The sequence below is a fragment of the Anser brachyrhynchus genome, assembly GCF_964034855.1.
Source record: "Anser brachyrhynchus genome assembly, contig: SCAFFOLD_465, whole genome shotgun sequence".
Lineage (NCBI taxonomy): Eukaryota > Metazoa > Chordata > Aves > Anseriformes > Anatidae > Anser > Anser brachyrhynchus.
The window spans coordinates 1-23,262 of record NW_027663594.1 but is presented as its reverse complement, the minus strand read 5'-3'; the positions used below and the strand labels follow the sequence as shown (position 1 = coordinate 23,262).

Here is a 23,262-nt window from a genome sequence, read left to right as displayed (position 1 = left end):
GCGGGGATGGGCGGAGAGGAGCGGCCAATGGGGAAGGGCGGGGCGGAGAGGGAAGGGCCAATAAGGGGGCGGGGCGGGCGCGCAGCCTGCGCGCATGCGCACTGGGCGGGGGGGAGGAGGCGGTGGCCCGTGACGGGAGCGGGTAATGGCGGAGCGGCCGCGGCCGGCAGCGGGGCCTCGGGGCCGCTCTAACGGCTCCTGGGGGCCCCGCGCTGGGGGATTCGGGACTGGGAGAGGGGCGAGAACGGGGAGGGGGGCGATGGGGACCGGCCGGTAGCAGCTTGAGCCCGTCCGGCTCTGCCCTCCCCTCAGAACCCGGGAGATGTCCCAGAGGAAGCGCAGCAAAGGGCCGGCCTTCAGCCAGGTGAGGAGATGAACCCTGATCTCCTCCCTTCCTTCGCTGGGGGTTGTCGTAGGCCGGCTTTGCGGCAGCCGGTTCCTGGTTTTGTCCCGCAGGGGGACGATGGCGACGACGATGTTAGCCTGAGCCAGACGCAGACGCACAGCCAGGTGCAGAGGAACCTGCAGAGGCGCTCCCGGGATGAAGTGAATCGGAAGGTGAGGGGACGATCCCCGTCCTGTAGTGCTACAGCTGGACCTTTCTGCATTTTGTTACTTTATATATATATTTTTGGTTATTTCCCCTTCCTCACCGTGTAGGTGAGTGAGCTAGTTCAGTTCCTGCTAGTGAAGGACCAGAAGAAGATCCCCATCAAGAGAGTCGGTGAGTTTAGGGGAGCTCTTCTCAAAGTTTCTGGGGTTGCTCTGGTCCTTTCCCAAACTTTTTGGGGTTGGATCTCTCCGAAAACCTCCCTGGGTGCATGGGGGGGGGGTGGTCTCAGCATCTCAGCATCCCCCCTGTTCCCTGCAGACATCCTGAAAAAAGTCATCAGGGAATACAAAGACGTCTACTCCGAGATCGTCAACCAGGCGGGCAGGACCCTGCAGGAGGTATGGGGGGGGGGTCTCGTGGAGCTGGGGGGTTTGGGTTTGGGATCCCCCCCACCCCCCACTGGATTAAATCTTTGCCTCCTGCAGGTGTTCGGGCTGCAGCTGGTGGAGATCGACACCAAACACCACGTCTACATCCTCACCAGCAACCTGCCGCGCGTCGAGGGGGAGAACCTGAAGCGGTGAGGGGCTGGTGATGAGGGTGCTGGCATCCCCTGGGTGTTTTTTTTTTTGGGGGGGGGGGGGGGGAAGGGGACAGAGCCCCCAGGTGCCCCCTTCAGGTGGGTGACGCGTCTCTCCCCGCCGCAGGGACAACCAGACAGCCAAGCTGGGCCTCCTCACCATCATCCTGAGCTTCATCTTCATGAAGGGCAACTCGGCCAAAGACAGTAAGACATTTGGTGCCCCCCCCAGACCCCAATTTCTCCTTGCCCCCCCCCCCCCAACATTCTCCTTTCCAGGTGCTGTATGGGAATTTCTCCGCCGGCTCCGGGTGCAGCCAGGGTAGGTCATTGGGGGGGGGGGAACGGGTTTCGTTGCTTCCACACCCCGTTAATCCCCCCCTGCCACCCCCAGGGAGAAGCACGAGGTGTTTGGGGACGTCAAGAAGCTGGTGACGGAGGAGTTTGTGCGGCAGAAGTGAGTGCGAGGCGGGTGGGGGGTGGTTTTTTTTTTGGGGGGGGGGGGGTTGGAAGGGGACAACACCCCGGTGCGCACAGAGCAGCCGCGGCGCTAGCGCCAGCCGGGCCGTTTATACCGCACCGCAGAGAGAAATCGCCGCCGCCCCCACGCCCGGTGACTTGAGGGGGTGTCACAGGGCCGGGGCGTGCTGGACACCCCTGGGGGGGGCCCCCCCAAAACACGGGGTTCACCCCCCCCCCTCCCCACTCCCTGCAGGTACCTGGAGATCACCCCCATCCCCCTGACGGACCCCCCCGAGTTCAGTTTCCAGTGGGGGCCGCGGGCCGCCAAGGAGACCTCCAAGAAGGACATGCTGAAATTTGTGGCAAAGGTGAGGATTTTGGGGGGGTTTCCTATTTCTTTTCTTTTTTTTTTTCTTGCTTTATTTTGGGGGGGGGCAGGGCACAACTTGTGTCCCCCCCCCTTTATTTTTTGTTGCGTTTTCTCTCCAGATCCAACAAAAGGAACCCAGCTTCTGGACGAGTCAATACAACGAGGCCACAGCCAGCCTCTGAACCTCCCCTTAAATAAAAGCGTATTTTGGGGGTGCAGCGGCCCCCCCAATACACGCCGGGCTCGGTTCTTCGTTAAGGCAAGCTTTAATTAGTGGGGGGGGGCGGCTCAGTAGTGCTCGGGGACGGTGATCAGGGCTTCGGCCGGGGGGCGGCTGACGTCGACGTTCTGTGGCACAAAGGGTTTTGTGTTTGGGGGGGGGGGCTCTGCTCACCCCAAAATCTGACTTTTTCATCCCAAAACATCTCCCCGCTGGGGGGGGGGCCTGTTAGCAAGCCCTGCATCCCCCCTGCTGCGGGGGGGGGGGCAGTAATTAATCCCCCAAATTCTTCCCACCCTCACCTGGGGCTTCTCGCGGTGGGTGTTGACCGCCTCCACGTTGAGGAAGATGGATTCCACTTCGCACCCTGATTTAATGGGGGGGGGGGGGACACAGAAGGGGCGATGTTACAGCCGCGGCTGCCCTTTGGGTGGGGGGGGGACACCCCCAGGGTGCTGTCCCCTCCCTGGGGACATGGCGGGGGGGGACACGGGGTGTCCCCACTCACCGTAAGCCACAGGGGTCAGCTTGAGCACGGTGTGCAGGGGGCACCGGAGGTAGGGCAGCTCCTCTGGGGTGGGGGGATGAAAATCAGGGGGGGGAATGAAAATTAGGAGGGGAGGGGGCTATGAAAGTGTCCCCCAGGTGTCCCCAACTTGTCCCCAAAGTGTCCCCACGGCCTCACCGGCGCTTTTGTCCAGGAAATAGGCCAGCAGGCAGCGCATGACGGCTTGGTGGCAGATGACCAGCACGTTCTCCTGCCGCTCCAGCTCCATGATGACCGGCTCCAGGCGCTGCACCAGGTCCTCGTAGGACTGGGGGAGGGGACGGGGCGCTGAGGGGGGGAGGGCCCCAACCCTGTCACACACCCCCCCCCGTTGTTATCGTCGCCGTGCCCTGCCCCTCGTCGTCACCTCGCCTTTCGGGTAGCGGTAGCGGTACTTGTCCTGGTCGCGCAGGGCGAACTCCTCGGGGTAGCGCTCCTGGATCTCCTCGTAGGTCATCTCCTCGCAGACCCCCTGTTGGGGGGGGCGTTACATTTGGGGTTCAAGGGGGGAGGTTTTGGGTTCGGGGGGGGAGGTTTTGGGGTTCAGGGGGTGGCGCTGACCGCGTCGATCTCGTTGAGCGCCTTCCACTGCTCGTAGGGCACCCCCAGCGCCTCGGCCGTCTCGATGGTGCGCTTCATGTGGCTGGTCCACACCTTCAGCTCCCGGATGCTCTGGCTCCGGATGAACTCGGCCAGGGCCTGGGCGTACTGGGAGGGGGCGGGGCCACGTGAGGCCACGCCCACGAGGGGCGGGGCCTTGTCATCAGTCCCACCCCCCTGCCTTGTGGGAAAGGATGGGGTTGGGGGCTGGGTCCTTGGCTCCGCCCCTTTGTCCATGCAGGTGTGCTGTTATGGGGGCGTGGTCTCCTTTAGCCCCGCCCCTTAATCATATCCCCCAATGAGTGGCTCATGGGGTGTGGCCTCACTTAGCCCCGCCCCTTAACCATATCCCTCAATGGGTGTGTGGCCTCCCTTAGCCCCGCCCCTTTGCACATGACCTGATGCCTGAGGGCGTGGCCTCACCTAGCTCCGCCCCTTCACACCTGCTGAGGGCGGTTCCTGGGGGCGTGGCCTCACGTAGCCCCGCCCTTTCATTGACACCCCAATAGGGTCGCTCCTGGGGGCGTGGCTTCCTCACCCTACCTGGTTGCCCACCCCCTTATATGGGTTATTGGGGGCGTGGCCTCCCTTAGCCCCACCCCTCATCTCCATATTTGGGGCAGCTCCAGGAGGGGGGCGTGGCCAACCCTCTACCTCCCTACTTGGGATCCTGGGGGGGTCCCTTAGCCCCACCTCCTCCACCTCCATATTTGGCGTATGGAGGGCGTGGCCTGCTCCTTTAGCCCCGCCCCCTTTCCCTCCATATTTGGGCTCTTTCAGGGGGCGTGGCCACCCCCCTTAGCCCCGCCCCTCCCTTCCCCAAGCCCTCCGCCCACAGCCCTCCTGTATCACCCTGCAGCGGGGTGGGGGCGTGTCCTTCCCCTGACCCCGCCCCTTCGTGGGCGTGGCTTCCCCCAGGCCCCGCCCACCTGGCGCCCGCGGGGGGAGAGCCCGGCGTCGCCGCCGATGCGGCCCCGCAGGTTGAGCTGGCTCTCGCCGTGGCGGCTCAGGTAGATGGCGCGTGGCGTGACGTGCGTGTTCATCAGGTAGTACACCGTGCGGCTCTGCACGTGGCCCTGCACCCGGTTCGCCAGGTACCGCACGCCCACGTCGAAGATCTTGATGTAAGACAGCCCGCTGCGCGCCCCGACGTTAGCGGGGGGGTCCCCAAATGATTCGGTTTTGGGGTGGGGGGGGCGCGAAGCACGGCGTCACCTGTCCAGCTGCTCGTCCAGCGGCTCGTAGGTGGCTTTGTAGCACTCGATGCGCTGCAGGAAGTCGGCCACCACCTCCTCGGGGGCGCAGCCCTTGTAGTCGGGGCTGCTCAGCTTCACTTGCTGGGGGGGTGTGTGTGGGGGGGGGGGGGCGGTTATTTTTGGGGTGGGGGGGCGCGCTTTTTTGGGGCGTGGGACGGGGAACGCCTCACCTTGATGTTCTCCTCGATGATGGCAGGGTCGTCGCAAATGGACTCTACGAACAGGACCTGGAGGGGAAAGGGGACGTCCCCATGGTGCCAGTGCCCCCCCCCCAAAAGCTGTGAGCCCCCCTAGGCAGTGCCGCAAGCCCCCCCCCAAATCCTCAGAGCCCCCCCCTCCATGTTATGACCTCCCCCCCCCCCCCAAATTACTCCCAGCACCTTGTAGCCGTTCTCTCTCGCGAACTGCAGGATGAGGGCACGGCGCTCCCGCGTGGTGTTGGTGGCATCAAAAACCTGGGGTTGGGTCGCAGCCGGGGGGGGTTATTAAACACCGGGGGGGTTAATTTGTCCCCCGGGGGGTTAATTTCCCCCCCCAGGGGTTAATTTCCCCCCCCAGGGGGTTAATTTGCCCCCTGGGGGGGGTTAATTTGCCCCATTTTGGGGTCGTCTTACCGCCACCTGCCCCTCTTCGGAGCTCAGGTAGGTGCGGACGTCCTGGAGGGCGGCCAGCGCGCACTGCCTGGGGAGGGGATTTTTGTAGGACGGGGGGCACCAGCTGGTGGTCCCCCCCCCCCTCAAATTTCCCTCTCCACCCCCCCTTATTTATTCCCCCCCCCCAATACCTGCGGATGTGCATGGCCTCCTCGTTGTCGTGGCGGAAGAACTCGTAGCTCTTGTAGCTCTGCACCGCCTCGCGCCGGTACTGCCCCACGTTAAACACTGCGGGTTTGGGGGGGGGGGACGGACGGTTAGGGGGCACCCCCAAATTGTGTGTCCCCCCCCAATAAAAAGAATACTCGCCCCGTGTCGGGGTGCCGATCCAGTTGAGGTAGCGGGTGAGCTTGCGGGAGATGTAGGTCTTGCCGCGGGCCGGCAGCCCCACCAGGATCACCATGGTGGGGCAGTTGGTGAATTGGGGTACGGTGGCTGAAAAACGGGGGGGGGGGGGGGACAAGGTTTAGGGGGGGCGCATCATATCAGCACCCCCCCTAGCCCCCCCAAATCCTCCCCCTTCCCCCCCCAAACTCACATCCCCGCCGCCGCAAGCGGTGGGAGCTGAGGGGGACCCAGACTTTTTGCAGGGGGTTCTGCGTCAGCTGGCCCGCCGGTGCCACCGCCATGGCTCTCTGCCCTCTGTCCTCGCCGCCGGTTAGTGTCCCCGCGGCCTCGTGTCCCCCCCCCCCCCCCTTTAAGCAAACGCCCCCCCCCCCCTTGAACAAACACCCCCCTCCCTTAAACAAACACCCCCCCCCTCGTCCCGTACCGGGGATTTTGGCCGATTTCTCCTCCATGGTGGCCCCGGGGGGGCGGCCCGCCGGTGGCCCCGGGGAAGGTCGGAGGTAACGCTACACCCTGGCCGCCGGCCGGGCACGGACAGCAGCTGGGACGAGCCGTGGGGGGGGGCCCGGCCCCCCCCCCCCGGGGTGCTGGCACCTTGTCCCCGGGGCTCCCCATCCTGTCCCCGGAGGGGTGCTGCTGCTGCTCCTGGTGCTCATCCCGGGGGTCCTGATCCCCATTTTGGGGGGGGGGGGGGTCCCATGTTTGCCCCCCCTTCCCGGGGGGGGCCCATCCTGAGTCTCTTGGGGTCCTCATCTCCTGGGGGGGCTGCCCCCCAACCCTGCTTTCCCCCGCCCCCCCAGCCCCACGGGGGTCCCCCCCCGTGTCCCCACTTTGGGGGTCCCAAATGCAAATCCAGGGGGTTCCCCCCCCCCCGCCCCCTCCGGGGGGGCGCCTCTCCCACCCCCCCGGGGACCCGACCCCGTCCCCTGCAGCCGCTCGGCTCCGTTCGGGTTCTTTCGGCCCCGTTCGGGTTCGTTCGGCTCCGTTCGGGCTCCGCCAATCGCCGCTCGGCTCCCTTCGGGTTCCTTCGGCTCCATTCGGGCTCCGCCAATCGCCGCTCGGCTCCCTTCGGGTTCCTTCGGCTCCATTCGGGCTCCGCCAATCGCCGCTCGGCTCCATTCGGGTTCCTTCGGCTCCATTCGGGCTCCGCCAATCGCCGCTCGGCTCCTCCCGCCGCCCTTCGGCTCCGCTCCTCGCCCCCTCGGCTCCGCCTATCAGCGCTCAGCTCCGGCTGGCTCCGCCCACTACCGCTCGCCCCCTCCCGCCTCCCTTCGGCTCCGTTCGTTCCCGTTCGGCTCCCTTCGTGTCCGTTCGGCTCCGCTCGGCTCCCTTCGTTTCCGTTCGTTCCCTTTCGGCTCCCTTCGGCTCCTCCGCTCGGCTCCCTTCGGCTCCGTTCGTTCCCCTTCGGCTCCGTTCGGCTCCGTTCGGCTCCGTTCGGCTCCTCCGTTCGTTCCCCTTCGGCTGCTTTCGGCTCCCCCCCCCCCACCCCTTGGCCTTTACCCCACGATGGCGGCGCTGCGCAGCGTGAAGGTGCCGGGGAGCAGCGAGGCCCCGCGGCCGGGTTTTGGGGGCCCGGCCCGGCCCCTTTCACCCCCCCACCCCCCGTGACCCCCTTCCCGTCCCCTCCAGGGCCTGGTGGCGCTGGTGACCGGCGGCTCCTCGGGCTTGGGCCGAGCCACGGCGGAGCGCCTGGTGCAGCAAGGGGCCCGCGTCGTCCTCCTCGACCTCCCCAGCTCGAAGGGGGCCGAGCTGGCGGCGGAGCTGGGGGGCAGCTGCGCCTTCGCCCCCGCCGACGTGAGCACGGGGACGGGGCGACGGCGAGGGCACCGGGTGGCCTTGTGGCAGGGGGGGGTCCCAGCGACGCTGTCCCCGCAGGTGACGTCCGCCAAGGAGGTGGAGGCCGCCCTGGAGGTGGCCAAGAAGACGTTCGGGAGGCTGGAGCTGGCGGTGAACTGCGCCGGGGTGGGCATCGCCGTGAAGACCTACAACGCCAAGAAGGACAAGGTGCACGAGCTGGAGGACTTCCAGCGCGTCGTCAACGTGAGCCTGGGCGGCGGGGGGCGGGCGGCGGGGTGCTCGCGGGGGGCAGCCGGAGGGGCGGGGGTGGGGTCAGCGGGGTGGGGGTGGGCGTGGGGGCGTCCTCGGGGTGGGGGTGGGGTCGGGGATGGGGTCAATGGGGTGGTTGTGGGCATGGAGGTGTCCTTGGGGTGGTTGTGGGGTTGGGGATGGGGTCAATGGGGTGGTTGTGGGCGTGGGGGTGTCCTTGGGGTGGTTGTGGGGTTGGGGATGGGGTCAACGGGGTGGTTGTGGTCATGGGGGTGTCCTTGGGGTGGTTGTGGGGTTGGGGATGGGGTCAATGGGGTGGTTGTGGGCATGGGGGTGTCCTTGGGGTGGTTGTGGGGTTGGGGATGGGGCTAATGGGGTGGTTGTGGGGTCGGGGATGGGGTCAACGGGGTGGTTGTGGTCATGGGGGTGTCCTTAGGATGGTTGTGGGGTCGGGGATGGGGTTAATGGGGTGGTTGTGGGGTCGGGGATGGGGTTAATGGGGTGGTTGTGGGGTCGGGGATGGGGTCAATGAGGTGGTTGTGGGGTCGGGGATGGGGTCAGTGGGGTGGTTGTGGGTATGGGGGTGTCCTCGGGGTGGTCGCGGGGTTGAGGATAGAGTCAACGGGGTGGTTGAGGGCATGGGGGTGTCCTCGGGGTGGTTGTGGGCATGGGAGTGTCCTTGGGGTGGTTGTGGGGTCGGGGATGGGGTCAGTGGGGTGGTTGTGGGGTCGGGGATGGGGTCAGCGGGGTGCTTGTGGGCATGGGGGTGTCCTTGGGGTGCTCGTGGGGCGCTCCTCGGGCTGGTTATGGGGTCGGGACGCCGCCCACGTCTCCGCCACCGGCTCGTCCCGCAGGTTAACCTGGTCGGGACCTTCAACGTGACGCGCCTCAGCGCCCGCCTGATGAGCCAGAACCCCCCCGACGCCGACGGCCACCGGGGCCTGGTGGTGAACACGGCCAGCGTGGCCGCCTTCGAGGGGCAGGCGAGCGGGGCCGCCGGGGATTGGGGTGGGGGGGGGGGCCCAGATTAGGGGGTGGGGGGGCGGGACGCCCCGTAATCGTCCCTTTTTCTCCCCCGCAGGTGGGGCAGGCGGCCTACTCGGCCTCCAAGGGCGGCATCGTGGCCATGACGCTGCCCATCGCCCGGGACCTCGCGCCCCTGGGGATCCGCGTGGTCACCATCGCCCCGGGTACGGGGTCGGGGGATTTTATGGGGTGGGAAAAGGTGGAGGGCGAGCGATTCGACCCCCCTTTTTTTGGGGTGGGGGGAAAGGTGCAAGGAAATGCTTCACGTCCCCTTTTTCTGGGGGGTGGAAGAAGTTATAGGGGAAATGCTTCGCATCCTTTTTTTTGGGGTGGGAGAAGTTGTAGGGCAGATGCTTCACCCGCTCTTTTTTGGGGTGGAAAAGGTTAAGGGGCAAACACTTTACTCCCTTTTTTTTGGGGTTGGGAAAAGTTGTAGGGCAAACACTTCACCCTGTTTTTTTTGGGGGGTGGAAGAAGTTGTAGGGTAAATACTTCACATCTTTTTTTTTTGGGGTGGGAGAAGTTGTAGGGCAAACGCTTCACCCCCTTTTTTTGGGGTTGGAAAAAGTTGTAGGGTAAATGTTTCACCCCTTTTTTTGGGGTGGATAGGAAAAGTTGTAGGGCAAACGCTTCCCCCCTTCTTTTTTGGGGGGCGGAAAAGTTGTAGGGTAACGGACTCACCCCCCCTTTTTTTTCTTTTTTTTTTCCGGCCCTTTTAGGGTTGTTCTCCACCCCGCTGCTGGCCGGTTTGCCCGAGCGGGTGCGGAGCTTTTTGGGGCAGCAGGTGCCGTTCCCGTCCCGCCTGGGGCACCCCGGGGAGTTCGCCCACCTGGTGCAGGCGCTGGCCGAGAACCCGATGGTCAACGGCGAGGTGGTGAGGCTGGACGGGGCCCTGCGCATGCAGCCCTGAAGCAGGGGGGGGGGCACGGCCCCGAGGACGCCCCGAAAAATTGGGGGACCCCCCCCCTTAAAAACTGGGGAACCATCCCCGAAAAATTGGGGATCCCCCCCCCCGAAAAATTGGGGGTAAGCAGAGACTGGGGAAACCCCAAAAGTGTGGGGACGAGCCTTGGGGGTTTGAACGCACTGGGGGCGACCCAAAACGGGGGGACCCACTGGGGTCACCCCCGAAATTGGGGACCCCCTTGGGGGTATAGGTGGGATGGGGGCACCCCAAAATGGGGTACACAGGGACAGGGGATGCCCCAAAATGGGGTCTCTTGGGGGTACACAGGGACAGGGGCCGCCCCAAGATGGGGCCCCCCTGGGGGTACGGACACACTAGGGGCACCCCAAAAATTGGGGACCCCTCTTGGGGGTATGCACAGGCTGGGGACACCCCGAAGTGGGGACACCCCAAAAAGGGGACCCCTTGGGGGTACAGCCGGAATGGGGACACCCCAAAACGGTTACACCCCAAAACGGGGGTCCCCTGGGGGTACCGACACACCAGGGACACCCCAAAAACTGGGGACACCCCGCTGGGGGTACCCCCAGAATTGGGGTCACCCCAAAACGGGGACTTCTGGGGGTACACAGGGTCTGGGGACAGCCCGAAATGGGGGCCCCCTGGGGGGACAGACAGAAGGGGGTCACCCCAAAAGGGGGACACCCCAAAATGGGGTTACCCCAAAAGGGGGACACCCCAGAATGATGTCCCCTGGGGGTACACGGGGACCAGGGACACCCCAAAACTGGAGACCCCAAGGAGTGTGGACACACTAGAGGGGACCCCAAAACGGGGACCCCCTGGGGGCCTAGGGACACCGGTGACACCCCAAAAAGGGGTCCCCTGGGGGGGGGCACCCCAAAATGGGGATACCCCAAAATGGGGCCCCCTGGGGGGCATCCATGGGATGCCCCCCCACCCAAAATGGGCCCCCCGGCAGTACAGGCGCCCTGGGGGCACCCCAAGAAACGGGGCACCCCCAGACCAGGGGCACCCCAAAATTCCCCCCCCCCCCCCCCCCCCATAGGGACATGGCCCGGCCGCCCCCCAGTAATAAAGCGTGTCTGCCCCGCCTCCTCTCGTTCCCTATTGGTTCGCGCGCACGCCAATCCGCTCTGCCCCCGGGCGCGATTGGGTAAGGGGGTGGCGGTGGGCGGGGCACGCCCCTAGCGGGAGCTGCGGTTCTGATTGGTCGCCGCCAGGCACGCGGTGGGGCCGTCTCGCTGCTGCTTGGACCGCCCCTGATTGGCTAACAGCAAAAGGGGCGGGGAGGGCGGGGTTAGTCTTCATCCCGCTCACTGATTGGTTAGCGAGGCTGTCAGTACAGCGCGGGGCAGGAGGCGAAGCCAATCACAATTCACAAGCGAGAGGGCGGGGGCTCGCCGAGCCGCTCCGAGCGCCGATTGGTCGCGGCGCGTCCTTCCGCCGGAAGCGGCGCCTGAGGCGAGGGAGAGGGAGAGCGGCGGCGGAGCCGCCGGGGCGGCCGCGACCATGAACATCCGCAACGCGCGGGTGGGCGGCCGGGGGGAGCCGGGGGGGAACCGGGCAGGGGGTGTGGAGCACCGAGGGGAGGCCGGGGGGGGGAGCCGGGGGGGTTATAGGGGCCTGGGGGGGGCGTTAAAGGGGCCTGGGGGGGGTTAAAGGGGCCTGGGGGGGAGTTAAAGGGGCCTGGGGGGGGCTCTGAGGAGGCTTTGAGGTGCTGGGGGGGCTCTGGGGGCACATTTGGGGTGCAGGGGGGGTGTTTGGGCGTGCCGGACGGGGGTTTTGGGGTCCTGGGAGGGGAATAGTGGAGTCCTGAAGGGGAATTGGGGTCTTGGAAGGGTCCTGAGGGGGGGTTTGAGGTGTTGGGGGGTTGTTCTGAGGGGGGATTGGGGGCCTGTGAGGGCTCTGGGGACGTTTGGGGTGCTGGGGGGGGCATTTGGGGTCCTGGAGGGGGAGCTTGGGGTCCTGGGAGGGGAATATTGGGGTCCTGGAGAGGAACTGGGGCCTTCGAATGGCTCTGAGGGCGACATTGGGGTCCTGGGAGGGGAATTTGGGTCTTGGGAGGGCTCTGAGGGGGACATTGGGATCCTGGAGCGGGGGTATTGGGGTTCTGGGGGGGCATTGAGGGGGTTTGGGGTTCTTGGAGAGGAATATTGGGGTCCTGGAAGGGAATTGGGGTCCTGAGAGGGCTCTGAGGGAGAGAATTGGGGTCCTGGGAGGGAGATTGGGATCCTGGAAGAGAATTGGGGTCCTGAAGGGGGAATTTGGGGCCCTGGGAAGGCTCTGAGGGGGATATTGGGGTCCTGAAGGCAAAGATTGGGGTGCTGGGAGGGGGATATTGGGGTTCTGGAGGGGGGATTGGGGTTCTCAAAGGGAATTGGGGTCCTGGCGCAGGGGGATTGGGATATTGGGAGGGGGTTATTGGGATAGTGGGGGGGGGGGGGGGGGATAATGGGAGGGCTCTCAGGGCGGATATTGGGGTCCTGGGGGCGGATATTGGGGTCCTGGGGATGGATATTGGGGTCCTGGGGGCAGATATGGGGGACCTGGGAGGGCTCTGAGCACGGATTTGGCGTCTCGACGGGGGACACCGGGATCCCACAAGGCACTTGGGGACCCAAGACCCCCCCTCAGCGTCCCGTACACGCCATGGGGCGGCTCCGAGGCCGTTTCGGGGTCCCGTCCCCCCCCCCCGGCCCGTTTTGGGGTCTGAGCCGCCCCCCGTCCCCGCAGCCCGGAGGACCTGATGAACATGCAGCACTGCAACCTGCTGTGCCTGCCCGAGAACTACCAGATGAAATACTACTTCTACCACGGCCTCTCCTGGCCCCAGGTACCGCCCCCCCTGCCCCCCCAGCACCCATGGGTGCTCCGGGGGGGGGCACCCGCACCCCCGAGGCCGAGGCTCGATCCTAAAACCCTTTTTTCCCCTTTTTTTGTGTTTTTATGCAGCTTTCGTACATCGCCGAGGACGAGAATGGGAAAATCGTCGGCTACGTCCTGGCAAAGATGTGAGTGCGGCGCGGGGGGGGCCCTGTCCCGCCCCCCCCCCCCTTTATTTTGGGGTGCGGTGATAAAATAAGGGGTGCCGAGAGGATTTAGGGTCCCCCCCCCGCGTCTCATCCCGGTGTTTTTGTAGGGAGGAAGACCCGATGACGTTCCTCACGGGCACATCACGTCCCTGGTAAGGGGGGGGGGGTTGGGTTTTTTTGGGGGGGGGGGGGGGAGGGGGAATATATGGGAAATTTGGGGGTGCTGGGGGGGGCAAAGGAGGCTGACTGGGTTTTTTGGGGGGGATATAGGTTTTTTTGGGGGGGATATAGGGGTTTTTGGGGGGATACAGGGTTTTGGGGGGGGACAGTGTGTTTTTGGGGGGGACATAATGCAGTTTTGGGGGATACAGGGGGGTTTTGGGGGATATTTTGGGTGTTTTTGGGATACGGGGTCTTTTTTGGGGGTATTCTGGGGATATTGTGGGGTTTGGGGGGAGTATAGTGGTTGTTTTCGGGATATTGGGGGTTTAGGGACGATAGTAGTGTTTTTTTGGGGGGATATTGTGGGGTTTTGGGGGGATATGGGGGGGTTTGGGGGACATAGGGGGGATATTGTGGGGGTTTTGGGGATACTGGGGGGGTTGGGGGGAATATATTGGCTTTTGGGGGGATATTGTGGGGTTTTGGGGGGTATATTGGGGGATTTGGGATATCGGGGCAGGTTGGGGGGGGTATAGCGGCTTTTTTGGGGGGTATTTTGGGGGTTTGGGGGGTATTTTGGGGGTTTTGGGGGGATATTGTGGGGTTTTGGGGGGGATATTGTGGGGTTTTGGCCAGCTCCGAAGCGCACCTGGGGGACTGTTCGATCCCACCTATCTTTAGGGTTGTTTCAATGACACCTACGCGGTTTTGGGGGGGTTCTGATGGCGGCAGCAGGCTATGGGGGGGGTCCCGAGGCGCTTTCGGGGTGCCCTACACCCCTCGTGTCCCCCCGTCCCCCCCCCCCAAAAGGCGGTGAAGCGCTCCCACCGGCGCCTGGGGCTGGCGCAGAAGCTGATGGACCAGGCGTCGCGGGCCATGATCGAGAACTTCAACGCCAAATACGTCTCCCTGCACGTGCGCAAGAGGTGGGGCGCCCCCCCAAACCCCCGTTTACGATCCGGGGGGGGCTCCTAAATCACGTTTTTTCCCCCCATTTTTGTTTTTATATTTATTTTCTTGGCAGCAACCGGGCGGCTTTGCACCTCTACTCCAACACCCTCAACTTCCAGTGAGTGCTGGTTTTAATTAGGGGGGGTGATGAACAAATGGGTGTTTTGGGGGGGCTTCCGGGGGTGAGGGGAGCCCCGTGGCTGGGCTGAAAGCTGGGGGTGGGGGGCACAGGCAGCCCCAAAATAACCCCCTGCGCTGCTGCCCCCCCCAGGATCAGCGAGGTGGAACCCAAATACTACGCGGATGGCGAGGACGCCTACGCCATGAAGCGGGACCTCACCCAGATGGCAGACGAGGTTGGACCCCCCCCAAAAAAATACTTCAGCCCCCTGCAAACCCGCCGGGGGAGGCACACGGGGTACAGTTTCCCCCCAGTTTTCCCAAAACCTCATTTTTTTTATTTTTCCCCTCTTTTTTTTTTTGTCTTTGCAGCTCCGGAAACAAGTGGAGCAGAAAGAGCGGGGCCGCCCCGCAGCTCCCGGCCCCGGCGAGCCCCCCCGGGGGGGGCGAGGGCTGCGGAAGCGGGGGCCCCCCAGCCCCCGGGGCGCCCCCCCCGGAGGGACAGCGGGGCCGACAGCAAGGACGTGAGCGAGGTGAGCGAGGCCACCGAGAGCACCGACGTCAAGGACAGCTCCGAGGCCTCCGACTCCGCCTCGTAGGGCCCCCCCAAAAATTTGGGGGGCTGCGGGGGACCCCTACCCACCCCATTTTTTTTTGGGGTGGGGCGGAATAAACCTCTCCCTTTCCAGCTTTTATTTGTTGTGGAGTTTGGGGGGGGGGGGAGGTTGTGGGCAACATTTGGGGGGTTTGGGGGGAATTTGGGGTGGTTTTGGGGGAGTTTAGGGTGTTGTGGGGTGGCTTTGGGTGAGGTTGGGGCAGTTGGAGGGGGTTTAGGGGCATTTTGGGGTGGGTTTAGGGGGACTTTGGGGTGGGTTTGGGGGGGTTTAGGGGGACTGGGGTGGTTTTGGGGGGTTTTAGGGGTGTTGTGGGGTGGCTTTGGGTGAGGTTGGGGCAGTTGGAGGGGTTTTAAGGGCATTTTGGGGTGAATTTAGGGGAGTTGAGGGGGCTTTGGGGGACTTTGGGGGGGGTTTGGGGAGTTTAGCGGGACTTTGGAGTGGTTTTGGGGGGTTTTAGGGGTATTGTGGGATGGCTTTGGGTGAGGTTGGGGCAATTGGAGGGGGTTTAGGGGCGTTTTGGGGTGAATTTAAGGGAGTTGAGGGGGCTTTGCGGGACTTTGGGGGGGGTTTGGGGGAGTTTAGCGGGACTTTGGAGTGGTTTTGGGGGGGTTTTAGGGGTGTTGTGGGATGGCTTTGGGTGAGGTTGGGGCAATTGGAGGGGTTTAGGGGCGTTTTGGGGTGAATTTAAGGGAGTTGAGGGGGTTTTGGGGGACTTTGGGGTGGTTTTGGGGGGGTTAGGGGGACTTTGGGGCAGGTTTGGGGTTTTTAGGGGGTGTTGTGGGGTGGCTTTAGCTGAGCTTGGGGCAATGGGAGGGGTTTAGGGACGTTTTTGGGGTGACTTTGGGGGAGTTGGGGTGACATTAGGGGAGATTAGGGGGGTTTTGGGGTGACCTAGGAGAGCTTTAGGGGGCTTCGGGGGGTGTTAGGGCACCTTTGGGGGCGGTTAGGGCAATTTTGGGGGGTTTTGGGGGGGTTTTGGCACAACTGGAGGGTTTAAGGGGGGATTTAGGGTCGGTTTGGGGTGACTTTGGGGGGTTTTAAGGGTGTTTTGGGGTGATTTTGGGGGGTTGGGGTGATTTTGGGGGGGTTGGGGGGATTTGGGGGGGCTTGGGGCGATTTGGAGGGGGTCTGGGGTGACTTTGGGGAAGCTTAGGGTGTTTTGGGGGCGACTTTGGGGAGGTTTATGGGGATTTGGGGCAACTTTCGGGGGGCTGAGGGGGGTTTTGGGGCGCCCCCCCCGCCCCCTTGGGACAGTGAGGGAGGGGAAGGGGCGTGGCTTTGTGACCCACGCCCCCAGTCGCTGATTGGCCAAGGCTGTGGGCGGTGTCGGGGCGTGGCCACGTCGGCTGGGGGGCGTGGCTTCACCCAACCCCATTCGCTGATTGGCGGCGGCGGCGCAGCCCGAAGGCGGTGGCCTTGGGCCGCCGGAAGCGGAAGTGGCGCATTTCTACTTCCGGCGGCCGTGCTTGGAGGAACTGCAGGCGGCCGCGGGGGGCTCCGGAGCTGGGCCTGGAGGTGGGGGGGGGAACCAGGACCGGGGGGGGGGGGAGCCCTGGGGTCTGAGGTGGGGGGGGGTTAAAGAGGGGTTTGGGAAGGGGGGGACCCGGTATTGGGGGCGTTTGGGGCGGGGGGGCGGTAATGAGGAGTTGGGGGGTAATGGGGGGGGGGGTAATAGTTTTTTTGGGGGGAGGGGGCTGCTGGGGGCAACGGCACCAGGTTTTGGGGGGGGCCTTGGTGAAGTTGGGGGGGATGGGGATGGGGGAATGGGATTTGGGGGGCTTTTGGGGGGGTCTTTGGCATTGGGGGGGTGTTTTGGGGGGGGGGTCGTTGGTATTGGGGGGCGTTTGGGGGGGGGTCTTCGGCATTTTGGGGGGGGCTGAAGGGCAACAAGGGGTCAGTGGTAGTGGGGGGGGGGCTGGGTTTGCCCCCATCGTCAGGGTTTTAGGGGGGGACTTCACTCTGTTCCCCCCCCAGGTGCCGTGACCTCATCATCATGGCCCCCCCCCCCCCCCCCCAGGTAGGAATGGCTCAAAAAAGTGAAACTGCCCCAAAATACAGTTATAATAAAATAAAAATACTCCCCCTCCCAAAACCATCACTGGGGGGGGTCGTTGGGAAGGGGGGGGGGGGGGCGGCAGGGGGACACCGTTTTTGTAAAACTTTTTGCTTTATTATAGTATTTAAGCTTTTAAAAATAAAAAAAAAAAAAAGGAATTTTTAAATTTTCTGCTGCAAAATGTACAAAAATCGCTGAAGCCTCCCTAAAAAAAAATCTCCGTGGGGAGGGGAAAATATGGGGGGGGGGGGCTCTTTAGAAGGGGGGTACTGAGGTCCCCCCCCTCCAATTGGGGGTTCGGGTGGGGGGGGTTCAAGGCTGCCAAACACCCTGAGATGTGTTTTTTTGGGGGGGGGGGGGGGGGCTTTTTACCCACAATATTTGGGGGTGGGGGTTGGACCCCCCCCCCCAAATTCAATCTCTGCCCCCCCTTGGGGTCCGTCCGTCCGTCCTGGGGCTGCTCAGCCACGACCTCTTCCACCCCACTGCCTGGAAAAATGGGGGGGGGGGGGGCACGGTCAGATGCCCCCTTTTTTTGGGGTGGGGGGGGTCAGGAGGAATTGGGGCCCCCACCGGGGGGGGTTCTGGGTGGGGGGGGGTCTCTTACCATCCCCGTCGTCGAGGATCTCCTGCACCTCCTCGTCGTCGTCCACGATCACCACGCTGTCCTCCCCGCTCTCGCTGTGGGGTTGGGGGGGGGGGGGCACGGTGTTGGGTGGTCCCGTCCCCCAAAATCTGCCCCCCCCCCGCCCCAAATTTCTTCTCCCGTGCCCCCCCAACCCCCCAAGGGCTGACCTTTCGGGGGGGCCCTCAGCGCCCTCCCCCAGCAGGTAGAACGGCAGCGGGTTCGGCCACAGCTCCTCCTTGATGATCTGGGGGGGGGGACATGGGGGGTCAGGGGGATACTGGGAGGGGTACTGGGAGCACTGGGGGTGTACTGGGGGCACTGGGAGGGGTACTGGGGGCACTGGGAGGTCCTCAAGGGGACACTGGGGGGCTCTGAGGGGAGTTTGGGTATGGAAAAGAGCCCATAGAGGGGTTTGAGAGGGGACTGGAGAACACTGGGACATACTGGGAGGGTACTGGGAGCACTGGGAGGGGTACTGGGGGCACTGGGGGTGTACTGGGGGCACTGGGAGGGGTACTGGGGGGCTCTGAGGGGGGTTTAGGTATGGAAAAGAGCCCATAGAGGGGTTTGAGAGGGGACTGGAGAACACTGGGACATACTGGGAGGGTACTGGGAGCACTGGGAGGGGTACTGGGGGCACTGGGAGGGGTACTGGGGGGCACTGGGAGGCTCTGAGGGGGGTTTAGGTATGGAAAAGAGCCCATAGAGGGGTTTGAGAGGGGACTGGAGAACACTGGGACATACTGGGAGGGTACTGGGAGCACTGGGAGGGTACTGGGGGCACTGGGGGTGTACTGGGGGCACTGGGAGGGGTACTGGGGGGCACTGGGGGGCTCTGAGGGGGGTTTAGGTATGGAAAAGAGCCCATAGAGGGGTTTGAGAGGGGACTGGAGAACACTGGGACATACTGGGAGGGTACTGGGAGCACTGGGAGGGGTGCTGGGGGCACTGGGATGTCCTCAAAGGGATACTGGGGGGTGCTGGGTGGGGGGGTTAGGTACGGAAAGGACCCCATAGAGAGCACTGGGACATACTGGGATGCTCTAGGAGGGCACTGGGAGCACTGGGATGAGTCAGAACTGGTACTGGGGTGGAGCGAGAAGAGTACTGGGAGTACTGGGATGCCTTTGAAGGAATTGTGGAGTATGGGGAGGGTGCTGGGAGAAGCCCTTAGGTATGCTCCAAAGGGTACTGGGGACCACTGGGAGATACTGGGATGCTCTGGGAAGCACGGGGAAGTGCTGGGAGCATACTGGGAGCACTGGGGGGGTTCTTGAGGGGATACTGGGAGGTGCTGGGAGGCACGGGGAGGTGCTGGGGGGTGCTGGGAGTGGCGAGGGAAGCACCGGGACTACTGGGATGCGCTGGAGGGCGTACTGGCTGTACTGGGATGCGCTTGGGGGCATACTGGCTGTACTGGGATGCACTTGGGGGTGTACCAGCGCTGTACTGGGAGGCACTGGGAGCGTACTGGGGCTCACCTCGGCCACGCGATCCCCCGCGGGGAAGCTGTGGTCCCCGAACCAGGCGAAGAAGCTGCGGGGAGGGGGGGGACCCTTGGGGGGCCGGCACCGGGGGTCCTGCCCCTGCCACCACCGGATCGGGGTCGAGTGGGACACCAGGTGACCTGCGGGGGGGGGGCGAGCGGGATGGGGGGGGGTCACTAAAGACCCCCCCAAACCCCATAAAATGCCCCCCCCCCCCCCCCCCCCCGCCCCCCCAGAGCTCACCCACCGGAGGGGCCGCGCACGAACTCCTTGGCCACGACGCGGTTCTGGAAGTAGGGGTTGCCGGCGAAGAAAAACCTGATCCTGCAGCCGGGCCGGGCCGGGCCGAATTCTTCCACCTGGGGGACCCGCGAAGCGTCACCCCCCCCCCTGCTGCGGGGGGGGGGGCCCCAAAAATCCCCCCCCCCCCCCCCCCCGAGGTACCTGCAGGCTGGTCATGTAGCTCAGCGCGTCCTCGTCGCGGTCGCTGATCATGGCCGAGAGTTGGGGGTGGTTCAGGAACTGGAGGCCGGCGTTAAGGGAAGCTGGGGGGGGGTGAGGTTGTGTCCTCCACCCCCCCCCCAAAAAAATTAACACCCCCCCCCCCAAAAAAAAGGATACGGCCGTGACCCAGAAGCCCGGGATGTGCTGGATGAGGTGGTTGCGGCGCTGCAGGTGGGGCCGGCGGCGCAGCCCGAATTTGGCGCGCAGGCGGCGGAAGGCGCGCGCCGCCTCCTCCTCCACGGCCTCCAGCTCCAGCTGCACGGCCTCCAGGGCCGCCAGGTAGCGGCCCGGCCCTTCGTCCGCCTCCTCTTCCTCGTCCTCGTCTTCGCCCAGCGAGATCACCGCGCACTCCTCCGGGCTCGGCCTCTTCTGCCCCTTGGCCTCGCCGGTCCGCTCCGGGCAGCCAGCGGCGGCGGGCTCCGGGCCTCCCTTGAGCGCGGCGCCGGGTTCCGGGCTCCCCTCAGGCTCGGCGGCGCTCTCCAGGCCTCCGTTCGCGCTCCCCGCCTCGCGCCAGGCGGCTGCCGGTGGTGGTCTCGAGGCCCGCTTTGGGCTCCGGCCTCCCTTTTCCCGCTTGGGTGCTGCTCTGAGCCGCCGCCGTTGGTGGCCTCCAGGCCCCCCTTGGCCTCCGGCCTCCCTTTCCCACTCGTGCTTTGCTCCCAGCAGCTGCCGGCGGCGGCCTCCAGGCCCCCCTTGGGCCTCAGCCTCCTTTTCCCACTCGTGCTTTGCTCCCAGCAGCCGCCGTTGGCGGTCTCCAGCCCCCCCTTGGCCCCCAGCCTCCTTTTCCCCTTCGGGCTTCGCTCCGAGCATCTCCCAGCGGCGGCGTCCGGCCCCCTCCCACACCAACCAGCGGCCTCCAGCCCCCCCTTCCCCCTCTCCGAGGGGCCAGGCGGCGCGCTCTCCGGGCTCCCATCCGGCGTGCCGGCGCTCGCGGGGCTCTGTGGGGCCTCTGGGCTCCCTAGGATGGGGACAAATGGCAGGCTCAAGGACCCCAGAGAACCCCGAGGGTGGTTTCCAGGCCCCCCCAGTCACCCCAGGGCAGTTTCCAGGCCCCCCCAAGTCCCCCTATGGCGGTTTCCAGGCCTCCCCATTCATCCCCTGGCAGTTTCCAGGCCCCCCCCCCAGTCCCCCTATGGCGGTTTCCAGCCCCCCCATTCACCCCAGGGCGGTTTCCAGACCCCCCCCCAAGTCTCCCTATGGCGATTTCCAGGCCCCCCCATTCATCCCATGGCAGTTTCCAGGCCTCCCAGTCCCCCCATGGCGGTTTCCAGGCCCCCCCCATTCACCCCAGGGCAGTTTCCATCCCCCCCATTCACCCCAGGGCGGTTTCCAGGCCCCCCCATTCACCCCAGGGCGGTTTCCAGCCCCCCCATTCACCCCAGGGCGGTTTCCAGCCCCCCCATTCACCCCAGGGCGGTTTCCAGGCCCCCCCATTCACCCCAGGGCGGTTTCCAGCCCCCCCCAAGTCCCCCTATGGCGGTTTCCAGGCCCCCCCCCAGTCCCCCTATGGCAGTTTCCAGCCCCCCCATTCACCCCAGGGCAGTTTCCAGACCCCCCCCCCAAGTCCCCCTATGGCGGTTTCCAGCCCCCCCCATTCATCCCACGGCAGTTTCCAGGCCCCCCCATTCATCCCCTGGCAGTTTCCAGGCCCCCCCCAAGTCCCCCTATGGCGGTTTCCAGGCCCCCCCATTCATCCCATGGCGGTTTCCAGGCCTCCCAGTCCCCCCCTGGCAGTTTCCAGGCCCCCCCCAAGTCCCCCTCTGGCGGTTCCCAGGCCCCCCCCATTCATCCCCTGGCGGTTTCCAGGCCTCCCGGTCCCCCCATGGCAGTTTCCAGCCCCCCCCCCAGCCGTATCCAGGCCCCCTCCCCCGCCGCCTCACGGCGCATGCGCGCCGCCCCCTCTCACCGCGGCCTACCGGCAGGGGGTGACGCCTCCCGGCCCGGCCCGGCGGACGGATCCAAGCGGCGGAGCTTGGCGGGGGGTGACGACGGCAGCGGCGGCCGCTCCCCCCCGGCCCCGCTCATGGCGGCGGGGGCGGGGGCGGCTCCAGGGCCCGGCGGGCTCCGGCGGCCGTGAGAGCGCCCGCACCGCCCCCGCCCCGCCGCCGCCCTGCGCGGCTACTTCCGCCCGCGAGGGGGCGTGGCCTCGCCGGGTCACGTGGCCCTTTGGCGGGCTCAGGGGAGGGGAGGGGGCTCGGCGCGCACGCGCGCTGCGGCGGCGGGCACGTGCGGCCGGCGCGAGGGCGGCGCGGTGACGTGAGCACGTCAGTCGCGGCCGAGCCGCCGGCGGGGGCGGACGTGGGGCCGCGCTCTCCCGGGGCTGCGCCGCGCCGGGGGGGGGGGGGCGGGGGGGATGAAGGGCCGGGACCCCCCCCCAAATTAAATCCAGGGGGCTGGGGCGCTCCTTCCGGCCCGGTCCCCCCCCCCCCCGCGTGTTGCGGGACCCCCCCCGTTGGGCTGCATCGCGGTGAGTTGGAGCGGCCGCCAACGCCCCCCTGCCTCAGTCTGGGAGCCCCCCCCCCCCATTCAACGCACAGGCCTGAGCCCCCCCCTTCATATTTGTGCCCCTCCCCCCATTTTCCCTCAAGCGTTTGAGGACCCCCCCTCAGTTCCCCTTCAAGGCTCTGAGGACCCCCAAGTTGTCCCCCCGCTCCCCCCATTTCCTCCCCAGGTGCCCCCCCCGATCCGGCAGAGCCCCCCCCCTACAGAACACACATTTTTCAGCCCCCCCCGCGTTATAAAACCGCCCCCCCCCCGTGTTTGTCAGCCCGTGACCTTTGCAGGGGACCTTCCCCGGGGCAGGAAGCGGCTGCGACAGAGAGAAACCGGGAGGGGGTGGGGGGGGGTGCTGAAAATGGGGAGGGGGGAGCCCAGCCATCCCCCCCCCCCCCCCCAAAAAAAATAATTATATTCCCCCCCCCGCTCCCAACCCCGCAAGGAATCAGGGCGAGCGCGTTTCCACGGCTGTATCTACACCAGGCGGTACAGGGGCGCCCCGAGACCGGGGCCACAAAATGGCGGCTGATGGGGGGGGGCGGGGTGGGGGGGCACAAAATGGTCGAGCCGCGCCCCCCCCCCCCCCAGGTGATGGGTTTGGGGGTGTCACGGCCCCGTCTCCCAATTCGGGGTGTCCCCAGCAGGGGGAGGGGGGGGTCGTGAGAGATCCGGGGTTGTCCCATGCCACGGCCATGCGGTGATGGTGGGGGCGTCCCATGCTGCCCCCCCCCCCCCCCCCAATAATGACCCTTTTTGGGGGGGTCGCCCGCCACTTGGGGACCTCGTGACAATTCGGGGGGGCTCCCCCCCCCCTCACGTCAACCAGGCCAAGGCCAAGTAGATCCCCAAGGCCAAGGCGGCCGTCGGCCCCCCCCCGTCGCCGCACGCCACCGGCACCAGCACGGCCAAGGCCAGCACCACCCCGCAGCGCCTCAGCGCCCCCCCCAGCGCCCCCCCCCGGCCCGGGGGGGGCCTCGCCGGCACCACCAAAGCCCCCGCGAGCGGCCCCCCCCATGCCCCGCAGCTCGGGGGGGCTGCGGCGGCCCGCCGCCGCCGCCGCCCCCCCCCTCGTAACGCCTCGCCATCTCGGCTGCCAGCGAGGTGTTGGGGCCCCCCCCGCTCGGGGGCGGGGGGGGGCAGGTTGCCGGGGGGGGGCCCCGCGTTGTCGCCTCCCGCCGGCCCCCCCCGCAGTCGCCGCAGGTGGGAGAGGTAGAGCTGCTCCAGCTCCCGCGCCACGGCCTCCTCCTCGGCACCCTGCGGAAAGGGGGGGGGGGGGGGGCAAGGGGGGGCCCCCAAAAAGTTTGGGGGGGGGGCCCCAAAAGGTTTGAGGGGGTCCTGTTTTGATTGGGGGGGGGCGCTCACCTGTGCCTGGTCCGCTTCCGGGGGGGGCGGCAGCGGCGTCGGTTCGGGGTCAGGGTCTGGGGAGGGAAGGGGGGGGGTGGGAAATGGGGGGGGGGGGGGGCAAAATGGGGGGGTTGGAACCCCAAATTGGGGGGGTCCAAGCCCCAAATTGGGGGGGTTGGAGCCCCAAAATGGGGGGGCTGGAACCCCAAATTGGGGGGGTCCAAGCCCCAAATTGGGGGAGTTGGAGCCCCAAAATGGGGGGGCTGGAACCCCAAA

At 65.9% G+C, this 23,262-nt stretch overlaps 5 protein-coding genes and 1 long non-coding RNA gene across 6 annotated transcripts; 3 read left to right on the top strand and 3 right to left on the bottom strand.

The window, feature by feature from the left end:
- Positions 1 to 102: 102 nt before the first annotated feature.
- LOC308187198 (non-structural maintenance of chromosomes element 3 homolog) lies at positions 103 to 2,200 on the top strand. Its single transcript, XM_080609376.1, has 11 exons — positions 103 to 142; positions 313 to 364; positions 457 to 558; positions 661 to 724; positions 872 to 951; positions 1,039 to 1,133; positions 1,261 to 1,340; positions 1,413 to 1,455; positions 1,528 to 1,590; positions 1,849 to 1,963; positions 2,085 to 2,200. Exons 2-11 carry the CDS (start codon positions 323 to 325, stop codon positions 2,145 to 2,147), a joined length of 747 nt encoding a protein of 248 aa, XP_080465502.1. The 5' UTR covers positions 103 to 142; positions 313 to 322; the 3' UTR covers positions 2,148 to 2,200.
- Positions 2,201 to 2,210: 10 nt separating this feature from the next.
- PFKFB1 (6-phosphofructo-2-kinase/fructose-2,6-biphosphatase 1) lies at positions 2,211 to 5,934 on the bottom strand. The gene is made up of 14 exons (XM_080609374.1): positions 5,780 to 5,934; positions 5,551 to 5,676; positions 5,373 to 5,469; positions 5,203 to 5,269; positions 4,969 to 5,043; positions 4,759 to 4,815; positions 4,548 to 4,669; positions 4,262 to 4,469; positions 3,294 to 3,440; positions 3,100 to 3,204; positions 2,871 to 3,000; positions 2,694 to 2,756; positions 2,488 to 2,552; positions 2,211 to 2,313 (listed from the first exon to the last, which is right to left on the bottom strand). Exons 1-14 carry the CDS (start codon positions 5,868 to 5,870, stop codon positions 2,254 to 2,256), a joined length of 1,413 nt encoding a protein of 470 aa, XP_080465500.1. The 5' UTR covers positions 5,871 to 5,934; the 3' UTR covers positions 2,211 to 2,253.
- A 1,036-nt stretch (positions 5,935 to 6,970) lies between these two features.
- Positions 6,971 to 10,684, top strand: HSD17B10 (hydroxysteroid 17-beta dehydrogenase 10). Its single transcript, XM_080609375.1, has 6 exons — positions 6,971 to 7,119; positions 7,219 to 7,383; positions 7,465 to 7,629; positions 8,490 to 8,618; positions 8,717 to 8,825; positions 9,381 to 10,684. The coding sequence occupies exons 1-6, from the start codon at positions 7,096 to 7,098 to the stop codon at positions 9,569 to 9,571; spliced, it is 783 nt and encodes a 260-aa protein (XP_080465501.1). The 5' UTR covers positions 6,971 to 7,095; the 3' UTR covers positions 9,572 to 10,684.
- Positions 10,685 to 12,326: 1,642 nt separating this feature from the next.
- Positions 12,327 to 14,545, top strand: LOC308187199 (N-alpha-acetyltransferase 10-like; the record flags this gene model as incomplete). Its single annotated transcript, XM_080609377.1, is given in 10 exon segments — positions 12,327 to 12,425; positions 12,545 to 12,603; positions 12,732 to 12,736; positions 12,739 to 12,776; positions 13,597 to 13,712; positions 13,811 to 13,855; positions 14,009 to 14,093; positions 14,230 to 14,309; positions 14,311 to 14,337; positions 14,339 to 14,545. Coding segments are annotated over 10 exon segments (672 nt in total), but the record flags the coding sequence as incomplete, so codon positions are not given.
- A 2,077-nt stretch (positions 14,546 to 16,622) lies between these two features.
- On the bottom strand, positions 16,623 to 21,442 carry LOC308187192 (uncharacterized protein). The gene is given in 9 exon segments (XM_080609367.1): positions 16,623 to 17,019; positions 17,138 to 17,211; positions 17,326 to 17,402; positions 18,640 to 18,785; positions 18,893 to 19,004; positions 19,090 to 19,167; positions 19,267 to 19,854; positions 19,857 to 20,104; positions 21,063 to 21,442. Coding segments are annotated over 9 exon segments (1,716 nt in total). The 5' UTR covers positions 21,172 to 21,442; the 3' UTR covers positions 16,623 to 16,735.
- A 656-nt stretch (positions 21,443 to 22,098) lies between these two features.
- Positions 22,099 to 23,256, bottom strand: LOC308187201. Its single transcript, XR_013944510.1, has 2 exons — positions 23,005 to 23,256; positions 22,099 to 22,896 (listed from the first exon to the last, which is right to left on the bottom strand). It is a non-coding gene; the product is annotated as an uncharacterized lncRNA (long non-coding RNA).
- Positions 23,257 to 23,262: the final 6 nt, after the last annotated feature.

Excerpts from the sequence above, each read along its gene's own strand:
- LOC308187198 (XM_080609376.1), top strand. The coding sequence starts at position 323 with ATGTCCCAGAGGAAGCGCAGCAAAGGGCCGGCCTTCAGCCAG. Across the intron at positions 725-871 it reads GATCCCCATCAAGAGAGTCG|ACATCCTGAAAAAAGTCATC; the intron begins GTGAGTTTAGGG and ends TGTTCCCTGCAG. Across the intron at positions 952-1,038 it reads CGGGCAGGACCCTGCAGGAG|GTGTTCGGGCTGCAGCTGGT; the intron begins GTATGGGGGGGG and ends TGCCTCCTGCAG.
- PFKFB1 (XM_080609374.1), bottom strand. The coding sequence starts at position 5,870 with ATGGCGGTGGCACCGGCGGGCCAGCTGACGCAGAACCCCCTGCAAAAA. Across the intron at positions 5,470-5,550 it reads GATCGGCACCCCGACACGGG|TGTTTAACGTGGGGCAGTAC; the intron begins GCGAGTATTCTT and ends CCAAACCCGCAG. Across the intron at positions 4,816-4,968 it reads CGAGAGAGAACGGCTACAAG|GTCCTGTTCGTAGAGTCCAT; the intron begins GTGCTGGGAGTA and ends TTTCCCCTCCAG.
- HSD17B10 (XM_080609375.1), top strand. The coding sequence starts at position 7,096 with ATGGCGGCGCTGCGCAGCGTGAAG. Across the intron at positions 7,630-8,489 it reads ACTTCCAGCGCGTCGTCAAC|GTTAACCTGGTCGGGACCTT; the intron begins GTGAGCCTGGGC and ends CTCGTCCCGCAG. Across the intron at positions 8,826-9,380 it reads CGTGGTCACCATCGCCCCGG|GGTTGTTCTCCACCCCGCTG; the intron begins GTACGGGGTCGG and ends CGGCCCTTTTAG.